The sequence below is a fragment of the Mytilus californianus genome, unplaced genomic scaffold (genome assembly GCF_021869535.1).
Source record: "Mytilus californianus isolate M0D057914Y unplaced genomic scaffold, xbMytCali1.0.p SCAF_9, whole genome shotgun sequence".
Classification (NCBI taxonomy): Eukaryota; Metazoa; Mollusca; class Bivalvia; order Mytilida; family Mytilidae; genus Mytilus; species Mytilus californianus.
This window is the reverse complement of record NW_026262745.1, coordinates 50,080,438-50,092,664: the sequence shown is the minus strand read 5'-3', so window position 1 is coordinate 50,092,664 and position 12,227 is coordinate 50,080,438. Positions and strand designations below refer to the sequence as shown.

Sequence of the window (12,227 nt, the reverse complement as noted above, 5' to 3'; positions counted from 1 at the left end):
GCCATAAAAGCGGGAGGTTTGGCATGCCACAAAACCAGGTTCAACCCACCATTTTTTTCTTAAAATGTCCTGTACCAAGTCAGGAAAATGGCCATTGTTATATTATAGTTCGTTTCTGTGTGTGTGTTACATTTTAATGTGGTGTTTTCGTTGTGTCGTTGTTCTCCTTTTATATTTGATGCGTTTTCCTCAGTTTTAGTTTGTAACCCGGATTTGTTTTTATCTCTATCGATTTATGAGTTTCGAACAGCGGTACACTACTGTTGCCTTTATTTACTACAGTGGTCATAAAATTAATCTAAATAGCCCATTTATTTAATGAAAATAAATTTAATTTTGAGTAGTCTATGACACATTCAAATTGTTTTACATAACTATGTTCTATTGCATTGATTAAACATTCTTGAAGGTGATAAAAAGTGCACAGAAAATTGACACATTAGGTTAAATTTATTAAGATTTAATCATAAATTAGCAGACAGCACAGCACAACTTCGAACCAAGCAAAACGTCTTGCATTCGTGCATTACCGAACTAATCATTCTGCTAATATATATTCTGATAGCTGAGATTCCCTTTTTTCATTTAAACAAATAAAGTTCTTTCCGAAAATTATGGGAAGCTTTTTATGTCGGTTTAAATGACTTTATTTATATTTTATACTTTTTGTTCAATTATTGATATTTTAAATGGCTTACATGTTAAACTTCAAATTGTTCTTATTTTGAATAGTTCGTACTTCTATTCAATAAGTATTTCTAGATCAGTTCTTTTACGGTTTTGTGTATTAATGGCTTATCAAACTTTTTTTATTCGCATGCCAGTTCTGAGTCATATGGAGACGGACCGAACGTCTGGTGGTCTCCGTGGAAAATCTTATTCTTTTGGTGATTTTTTATGGTTCTTTTAATTTCAATCATATGACCATAGCAAATATAAAAAAAAATTATGTATTTTGTAAATTGAAAATACCTTTCAACTGACAGACTGCACTGTATTTATTACTTTTACCACATTTAATGTCATGCCATCTTCTTGTTGCCTTAGGAATAATTACACAATTCTCTGTATCGCCACCTCCTGGCTCTCCTACAAAAATAACACACATGCAAATTTAATACCGTAAATGCAGTTCTAAATGGAACTCCAAAGGAGACTGTATTTCGTAGGTGGTTTTCAAATACACAAAGTACTGTTTTGTAGTGGTCTGTCATCACAGTGACTATCAGCTTATATTTAATCTTGTTTTGCGAAATCATATCTTTCACATCGGCTTTGTTTAGGGACTTATCATTTTTTACCTGGGAAGGGGGGCTGGTCATTTTGAAATCAAACATATAAAATTTTCTTGATCCCCCCATAATATTTCACTATTTTTATTTGATCCCCCCTGTACAAACATTTAAAAAATGTGATCCCCCCCCCCCTCTATTAAACATTAACATGCCAAAATTTTTACATGCAAAACACTTACCGAGTTATTTCACAGAAATATTGCAAACATGAAATAGTCTTTTCTAATTTCCTATATTGGGCTATTAAAGAAAACTTGTTCCTAAGTAACTCTGTAAAAAATATACTAGTATATGTCCCTCTTTTGCGTAAACGTAAGTTTTACGTTAGGCCTTATAAAAACCTCCATTGAGTCGGTAAACTTTTATATGGAATAGTTCATGCTTTTAGCTTGAACAATTCAATTACTCATTTATTGTCTCGCCTTGACGGAGTCAAAAAGCGAGACAAAGGTATGCTGTTTCCGGCGTCGGCGGCGACGGCGGCGTCAACAATGTATTAGTTTGTGATTAGGTCTAGTTCATGGTGAACCACTAGTGGTAGGTCAATGATATTTGGTATGCTGTTGTATTAGCATTGGCACATCTCATTACCATAGAGATTATTTGGCCCAGCCCCCTCAGTCAAGGTCTATTGACTTTGAAACTTTTCATAGTTAATATGTATTAGTTTGTGATTAGGTCAGTTCAAGGGGAACCATTAGTGGTAGGCCAATGTTAATTGGTGTTCAGTTGTATAAGCATTAGCACATCTCACTTCCATGGAGAATAGTTGGCCCCGTCCCATCAGTCATGGTCTATTTACTTTGAAACTTTTCCTTAGTTTACATGTATTAGTTTGTGATAAGATTAGTTTAAGATGAACTGCTAATGTTAAGTCAATGATATTTGGTATGTAAATTTATTGGCATTTGCAAGTATCGTTTTCATAGAGATTATATAGCCCCACCTCTGATGGTTCATTGACTTTGAAACTTTTACATAGTTTACAAGTTAATGTTTGTGTTTAGGTTTGTTTATAATAAGTCAATGGTATTTGGAATGCAGTTGCATTAGCATTGGCACATCTCAATCCATGGAGATTGTTTAGCCATGTACCTTCAGTCATGGTTCATCGACTTTGAATATTTGCATAACTTACATGTTAAAGTATTGCTATTTTAATTTCAACATTTGGAAATTACAAAAAGGCGAGACATATCTCTGTGATAACAGTTTATTGTTACATTTCATTCATAAATGTGTGATATATCATCGTAACCCCAAAATTTTGTTTTATTAGCCTAAACAGGACAAATTTTGAGGGAATGAGAGGTCTAAATGGACCCAAATGGATCTTTTAATGAAAACAAAAAGGCACATTAGTGGTGTTCGTCATCTCAGAATCATCTGTTTAGACTTTTGTATCAAAATTCAACTGTTTGTATGCAGATTAGATGAATATTTGATCATTTATTGGAGAATTTATTGCCCTACACTATTTTCTTTTATGATGCGGCTTCATTTTAATTTTTTTACCAAATTTTTCACAAATCGCTTTAAATTTTAATTTATACTTAATTTCTCCCAAACTATTAAGCTGATTATAACAAAATGTGAGTGAAATACCGTATATCGGGTTTTTTTCGCGTCAGGTTTTTTTCGCGATATGATGACAAAATGGGCAGGTTTGATTTTCGCTGAGTGGGAAAATACACGCGAAAATATAACTGTATCGTATTGTTAAAAATACAAATATCCGTGTATATATGTGATTTATTTTAATTCTAATTTTACATAGATGCAAAGATCTGCAAAATATTTCGGGTTATGACACCAATTAATAGATCGTCTCTAATTAACATTTGTTAACCTGTCACTGATTGTTGTGTTGATCAAAAGGTGTGCCATGTATTTTTAGTAATTTTAATTATTATATAAACAGATACCTTAATTAAGTATACACTTTCTTATGATCTACCAAACAACACAAAAGACTCGATAATCAACAGTTTAATGTATGAAACTTTCAAAAAACAATAAATCTGGGAATATGCAGTGAAATTTACGTGGGGTAAAATTTTCGCGTTTCTTAAGCTGCCGCCAACAAAGCGAAAATTAAACACACGCGAAAAAAACCCGATATACGGTATAACGACTGGATTATTCGGGTTATGAAGCACCAATGCATTTTATATGGGACAAAATGACACAAAAATGGCAGCTTCCTACATTACCTAAGTCATGTGATGTCTTACTTAATTGTCATGATATGAATGTTGGTAAAAATATATTTCCATTTGACTGTTGTAATCATCGGTTCTTCTTCCCATTTTGTATTTTGAAGTACATGTATGCAAACTACTCATTTCCATGTGCAAAAAATATTGATCCCCCACTTTGAATTTATAAAAAAATTTGAACCCCCTTTTCCACACACAGAAAAAAACTTGATCCCCCATTCTTTATCTGTAGTTGAAATTCCAAAAGAACATAGAAAAGACCTATGATTATTTAGGATTTCCTATATGGTAAATGTAGTTTGGATATATGTTGAGTTTCCAAGTGAATTTTCAATACCTTATTCCTTTATCAAGCAGTTTATGTGATGGGATTTACACACACACACAATGTTGTTTTTGGCTTTATGTTTGGAGACAACAACATATTTGTAATAATGGTAGCACCGGTGCTAAACAAATAAAAGCAGTATGCGTATTCATAGACCATGCATTTGAATAATTCTTAATTGTATCAATATCGTCACAGCCTCGATCCATTCGAAAAGAGTAGCCCATTGCCTAACATATAATCCTCGACTGAATCCATCAGTATTTTGAAGTTGTTTTTCCAATTGATGGCTCACGATATTTCGGCCCTGAACAACACAGTTCAAAGAGATTTGTTATTAAAGATTTGCTTGTCACAAGTAATAACGTGGTTAGCCGGGTGATATATGAATGAAGAACATTCACATGTGCAATCGGGAGTTTTAGATTTTAAGTCGTTAACATCAAGATCCTGCAACGCGTGATTGTTATTGAAAGTTTCATAAATCATCTTTTCTCTGTTTCATCTCTCCAATGTGACCCGATCTAAAACTTCTGTGACTGGCAACATCCAGAATTATAGCTGTAAATTTGTATTGTTTTGAATGAGGATTTGTAACAATTGTTTCCAAACATAAGTTGTACAGAGAATGAGGTTTTCAAAGAGTTAGTAAATAAATCTTCAGTTTCTATATTGATGCCAGAAGTTTATTAAATGAGACATCATGGAGAGTAGGTGGTGTATCATGACGATGACCATGACTGCAACTACGTCGAGGAGTTGACAATATTCATAACATACACAAAGCTACAGAAAGGACTAAACAGAATACCTATACCATCGTTTTCCCCATTGCAACAATATGGTGTCGCAGTTTCCAATTCTTGAATCCAGTATTCATCCTTTTGACTACAAAAACGTGTTGCAAGATGAGGATTGTTAACACCGTGGTATATTTTTTTCGATGTTGCGGACTCGCAGGCAATATAGAACAACAAATCCGACGGTAAACAGGATTGAACTCAGGTGCCCAAAAATGTAGTATTTGCTCTTTTAAAATTCGATGACTAGTCATATCGATGCCACGGCAGTATACAGTAGCTGACTGATACATCTGTTTTATCCAACCTTAGCAATTTCCGAATTTAAAGAACATCAGTTTTTAACATGTACTTAACCCTCATATGTATAATATTGACAATGCTTGTAATAGAACGAGTTTGAAGGACATCGAATATCCCAGACCATAGAATATCATATTGCAATAAAATTAACAATTTTCAATAACAAAATAAAAAAGTAAATTGTGAACATAATCTGTTTTTGATTTTGTAGAGAAATCTCATTTTATTTCATGGCATATACATTTTAAATTTATGTTATATATTATTTATAAAAATCCAATGCATATTTAAAGAGAGACGAAAGGAATCAAGGAAATACTAAAACTCATTTGTCAAAAAATAAACTGACAACACCATGGCAAAAAACGAAAAAGACCAAAAGATAACCAACAGTATACAAAACACAAGGAAGACAACTAAAGACCGAGAAACACGAACCCAATAAAATCGGGCGGTAATCCCAGGTGCTCCGGAAAGGGTAAACAGATTCTGATCCACATGTGGCACTCGTCATGTTGCTCCTGTAAGTACAAACCCGGTGATAAGTCCAATTAGCCGTCGTCATCTGTGAAACAGACATTCAACAACGGTCAACCAGCTAAAGGTGCTTTTTTAGTTAGACTTAAAAAAGATATTAAAAGTATCCTGTATTAACATATTAAGTTTATTTGAGACTTTTCTTTATAAAACTTCTCATCAATAGCAATCTTGATGAAATTAGTAAGCTTCGGTGCTTTTTTAATGTAATTTCAATGCTTTGAATTGTATTTTAATTAATATGGGTTTTTTTTCCGTTAAAATCCACATACATGTATCAGAACCACAGATGTATACTCATAAATGATAAATAACAAGAAATAGTAAAGTGCAATACCACACGACAGAGTTTAACAACCATTTAATAATATGCTTCATCTACAGAATACTTAACATCTCGATGATGTCCTTATATATATATATATATATATATATATATATATATATAGTGTCTAAAAATAGCAACAATCAACATTCAATCTATCTAGGCGTGGATCAGTTTGTAAATAAACTGATGCAGTTACTACATTAAATTATATAAGTGCCTAAGAATGTAACTTTAACACACTAATGAGTGTTATAAAATATTTTTTTAATTTTATAACACTCCTTAGTGTGTTAAAGTTACATTCTTAGGCACTTATATATATAAATATATTAAGATCCATTTTGTTAAATCTGGTGATCAATTTATTTGGCAATCGCCAATGGCAGTCAGCAGGGTTTAAGAACATCCGTTGTTCGACCTGTTAGTCAAATGCGTTTTGTTAAAATATACCTTTTCACTCTTTTGGTCTTTTGGAAAGTATATATATATATTAGTTTTGTCAAATTGAACAGTTTTGCCTAACCAGTTAATTTGATTATCTTTCGACCGATTAACCGGTTAACCGGTAGTTAAGTTGATAGTTAAAGACTTTGTCTACAGTACTCTACAAAAATACGGTTTCATGATACGATGAAATGAAGTTTGTTCTTAGCATTATAAAGCTTGACTTCCTGGTGAAGTTTTGATATTATTAATCCAATACTATACCATGTATACAGTGTCGATTGTAATAACTTCAGATTGAGAAGATGACAATCTTCTTGATCTCGGCGAATTGACAAAGGATGAAAATTCTGTGGAGTGTTTCAATTTGAGACGATTAAGCGTGTTACTCGTACCATCCAGTATATGCTAATTCCATTCACATAATTTGCATTTCCCCATTTTTGAGTCTGGATTTCGTTTAAAGTATAGCAAAGCCTTGGACGATGGAGGTGGTATATTAACGCAATTTTAAATTAAAAGCGAAAATATGAAGTAATTAGTAAAATTTAATCAGCTTATAATTGTTCAAAAACATGTATGATGATGTTATGATTTCCTTAGATCTTGCCCCAAGCTGATAGACAAGTTGTCTTTGTGCTAATTAATTTTGTAAAATTGGAATGTTTCCAAGGTAATTGAGATAACAATCAATATACTGGACAATTGATTTGTCAATTTAAGTATCAAGCCGATCGTTTAAAGATTCAAACAAAATTCAAATTAATGACTGCAATACACGTTCATATCGAATCTATCAAAATTTAAAAAAGGTCCGGTTAACCGGTTAGCGTTGTTGGTATTCGATATTCGGTCTTTCCGACGGCTAACAATACGGTTAACCGTTGATAACAATAATACATATATAAAAAAATTCAAGAGTCTAGCCTAACTTGAGGTTAATTATATGGCCTTCCAAATACCGTTTCGATTCCTAACATCACTGAAGAGACATAATTAATTGTCGAAATCTGGATATGGTGTACTAATTTTTGCACCTTTTGTTTGTGGTATACCATCTTTTCCGCAAGTTTATTGTTTTCTGTTTGGTATTAAATTAATAGTTAAGATCCATTTTGTTACATCTGGTGATCCGTTTATTTGACAATCGCCAATGGCAGTCAGCAGGGTTTAAGAACATACGTTGTTCGACCTGCTAGTCAAGTGCGTTTTGTTAAAATATACTTTTTCACTTTTTTTGTCTTTTGGAAAATGTTGTTTGTGCTGTAATTAGACCCGTCTACCAAGAAATTTGTTTTGCATGCACACGTATAAAAATTGCGGTTTTTATTCAACGCAATCATAGGTTTGAACGTTGTTTTCCATATAGACTTGTTTATATTTTTTCGTTTGGGCTTGTATTATATTTGCCTTCGGGTTTATATGATCCGTTCATCCTATTTCGACTCTTCAAAATTCAAGAGTCTATCCTAAATTGAGGTAAATTATATGGCCTTCCAAATACGGTTCCGATCCCTAACATCACTGAAGAGACATTAATTGTCGAAATCCGGAAATGGTGTACTACTTTTTGCACCTTTTGTTTGCGGTATACCATCTTTTCCGCAAGTTTATTGTTTTCTGTTTGGTATTAAATTAATAGTAAAGATTCATTTTGTTACATCCGGTGATCTGTTTATTTGACAATCGCCAATGGCAGTCAGTAGGGTTTAAGAACATCCGTTGTTCGACCTGCTAGTCAAATGCGTTTTGTTAGAATATACTTTTTCACTTTTTTTGGTCTTTTGGAAAATGTTGTTTCTGCTGTATTTAGACCCCTCTACAAAGAAATTTGTTTTGCATGCACACGTATAAAAATTGCGGTTTTTATCCACCGCAATCATAGGTTTGAACGTTGTTTTCAATTTAGACTTGTATATATATATATATATATATATATATATTAGGTCCGAGGACATAGTTATCCTCCTAGTCCCTAGTGTGGACAGTGTATAACTTGCAAATTTTTTTCATACACTTTCCAAATTATTTCTTTATATTTCATGCATGAAATATAAAGTAAGGGGATGAAATACATGTTAAAACAATTTGAGTGCTGAATCTTTATGTTTAGTAGTGATTTGATCCAGTCAAAGAAGGTAAAAAATTAGTATGTCTGAAGCTGTCAAACTGAATTTTAGACCCCCTTAACATAGAATTGTCAATATTTTGAGATAAAGCTGGTAGAATTTTCTATAATTTTTATATTATTTGTACCAATAGTAGTACACTACACTGTAAATATCTTTTTGAGATAGAGCAGGTGCGATTTTTTTAATTTGAATGTATTGTCTAAAAGAAATGCACTACGAAATAAATGTGTTCTCGAGCCATATATAATGCATTAACACAAACTTATGTAAAGCAAACCAATCTCTTAATGCATGATACAAAATCTTAAATAACATGTAGTATATAAAATTATCGTGACCGATCGAGTAGACCCTGTCGTGCCGAATGATTTAACTGCCAAATCACATAAAACCCATAAACCTAAAACGCCACCTATGGACAGACAATTCAGGAGAAAATAATTTCATTCTTATTCTTAAAATCAACCGACTGAAACTATATTTCTTCTTCCTTTAAAACCCATATATCAGAGCCACAGATTTATACTCAAGAATAATAAATAACAAGAAATAGTAAAGCGCAATACCACACAACAGAGCCAATGGCCGAAACACAAAGAACGGGAAAATATTGAAGCAAGTTCTATATATCATGCAATAAAAGAATTAGAAATTAATGGGACAAATCTATAATCCTAAATTTTTGGACACTTTAAGAAAAACATCTACCGTGCCTCTTAAAAAGACGGTCTAGTAAACCTACATAAGCACAAACACTAGTACCATGAGTACTTCCAGACCTTAAACTGTGCAACCAATATCACATAATCTCATGAACAAAATTCTTGAAAGCTGCAATAAAGAACTCCCGCATCCTCGATAATAGTGTATTCTCTTTACGTAAAACATAAACATCTTTATAATTGGTCGAATTTTGAAAAAATAAACTCATCAGAATCGCCAGAAATATCAGCTCATTGCAAATATAATTCCATATTTCTTACTGGACACTTATTTAAAATTTGTACTAGCAATTAATACTGAATTGCCATATCTGTATACATCTGTTTTACTATGCTAAATGGAATTGACATATAACAATCTAAAATAACTATATCACTTCTTCGAATATTAAGCAACTCAGAAACTCTTAAAAAACCGGCGAAAGCAGTAAAACACGCACAAATGATACGCTGATCTTATAAATTACCAAAAGAAAACATAGCTTCATGCATTTTATGCAGTAACTCTACCGAAATAGGTTCTGTTTTTATTCGTATGAGTAGCCAAGATACGATTCTCACATTCTAAAACGTTAATTACTTATGACGAATCTGTCGGTGAACATGATGAGGTAATAAGAGAATGTATCCACTTTAAAGAGTAAAACGCTTGCACAACTGGTCTAACAGTATTGCTCGACAGTGTCAAAGAAGCTAGATATATAGCAACGTATAACGCTTTCGCTGGTAAAATATCACCATTCTCAATTCCGTGCAATGTAGTCCAGTTCTACCACCATAGCAAAATCTGATGATATCCTTTTGTAGTAGAAACTGCTCGAGATACCGAAAGTAATTCTGGAAGTAAATTCACTGTACTAACTTGAAAGACAGGTAGATTCTGCAATTCTCCAGCACATTTCTGCAAAAATATATTTGTAATTGAAAGGAAACATTAATAATGAAAATTATTTAAAATTATAACAATCAGCTTAGTACTACGAATCTTAATTGTCGCTGTGATATCCGCAACAGTCATATCAATTCTCAACTCAAAATCTAAAAGAAATTATAATACTTATGAAGCTTATATTTTATATAAAGAGATCAAGAGAGATCTATAATGCATGCTCACATCAAACTGATCTAACTCGATAAAAAAAATCCAGCCTTAATGCTAACATACGAAAACTTAAATCAACATTGCCAAATATGGACTTCTTACTCTTACCAGCTATATAAGCATTTTTGTAAGTAGGAGGAGGATCTATGAAATTTGCCACCTCAGAAATCACCAGAAGGACTAGGCATTGGCCAATAACTGGCAGAGGGTAAGTCCTCAGAAATCACCAGAAGGACTAGGTATTGGCCAATAACTGGCAGAGGGTAAGTAAAGTAAAATTAAAGTACCAACAGCTTTACACTGCCGCGTATACATACATTGGCGAGGGATCAAAGAAACAGGTAGAACAAACAACCCGTTGATCCCTCGCTAGTCAACCAAGAAAGCGTCAACACCTGATGAATACAAATTCCAAAATCTGGAATAAAACACTTTCAATTTAAAGTTGTCATCAGAGGCAAACCAATCAACCTCATGAGGCCCTCAACGGGATTCAACTATCTGAAATACAAATTCAGATATTGCCCAATCATCTGAATCAATTATCCTACTAAGATAATCTGCTCTCTCATTCTCAGTACGTGGGATCCGTACCATATCAATATTAACATTGTGTTTAATACATGAGCTAAAAATGTCTTAAGCTAACTTTTGCAGTACTGATTTAGTGCTCCCTTTACTAAAAATACTAACACCATTTTGGTTGTCGGTAAACCATTTTATATTCTTGCCAGTTAAGAAGTTTATCAACGACACAAATACATTTTTCACTGCAACCAACTCCTCCCATGTGGAAATAGTAGAAACCTCGGATTCAAACCACGCACAGTGAGCAATATTATATGGGTTTTCCACAAAAAAACCACCGCTACTTGTATTGCTTGCAGCACTATAAACCATAGTCTGTCAAGAAACATCAGACTTAAAAGGTTTAACATTGGCTTCATGTAAATTAAACCTCCAAAAATTCATTTGATCAATACTGCCTACAGATAAATGTATGTAAATGTTCCATGAATGAATACTATTAATGTCAATAGCCAAATGTTTTGTCATTAAATAATTTTATACTATATTGCATATATCTGGAGAGTAAATATAATCTGTCTTACCAAAGAAACTACATTCTTTACAAATACTTTACCAATTTTGGTTAAAAACAAGTCAATGTCAGAAATGGTATTCATAATCTTGTCAATACGATTGACAGGAATAGTAAAAGCTCCTTTGTCTGCATCAATGTTAGTGCCTAAAAGGAGTAGGTCCGGTAAGGGCCGATTTTGGCCTCAAAATTCAGGTTCATTTGATGAAACATTTTGGACACTTTTTAAACACTTAAGTGTCTACTTCATTCGATTCAATTAGTTTAAGTGAAAGATTTGAACTGATTTAGTCATTAAAGACGCTCAAATTCAAGCTTAAATATGAAAAATCTATCAAATATGCCATAATATGTCACTTTTCAGATGGTTTTTGTCAAAAATGAAAGTGGCCGCATCCGTGTTCATTCTCAACCTTTATATATGTTATGTATTATCATCAAATACAACTTACATTTAAATATTAAGAATGAACACAAATGCGGCCACTTCCATTTCAGACGGAAACCGTCTAAAAATTAACCAAAATGCTAAAATTTCGAAGATTTCATTAATTTAGCATGACTTAATGATGCTAGTACCCGATACATGTACATTGTATTGTCAAAAACAGCCCATATTTATGTAACAGAAGTATTCTTCTTTCCAATAAATAGCTAAAAAATTACATTTTAACAATTTTGTAAAACTGCTATATTTTGGGGCCAAAAGGTGTTCTTACTGGGCCTACTCCTTTAACTATATATATATCTTTTTAAACCTGTATAGCCATTTAAGTACACAATTCCTCATCATCATAAAAACCCAGTCCGTCATCTAAATACATAATAATCTGCTTTCCTTTTACTTTCAATTTTTTAATAAGTGGTCTAGTTAGTTTCATAAAAATTTAACAAGCAGAACTAAAACCAAACGGT

General features: G+C 32.7%; 1 protein-coding gene across 3 annotated transcripts in view; it reads right to left on the bottom strand.

Annotated features, from left to right (window-relative positions):
• Positions 1 to 12,227, bottom strand: part of LOC127714840 (uncharacterized) — a 41,246-nt gene that overhangs the window by 16,610 nt on the left and 12,409 nt on the right. For 2 of the 3 annotated variants that reach the window (XM_052220873.1, XM_052220872.1), the window contains exon 4: positions 973 to 1,089. The exons of the other annotated variant lie outside the window; for it this stretch is intronic. In XM_052220873.1, the coding sequence (XP_052076833.1) occupies positions 973 to 1,089 (117 nt within the window). The remainder of the gene's footprint in view (positions 1 to 972; positions 1,090 to 12,227) is intronic. 3 annotated transcript variants of the gene reach the window in all.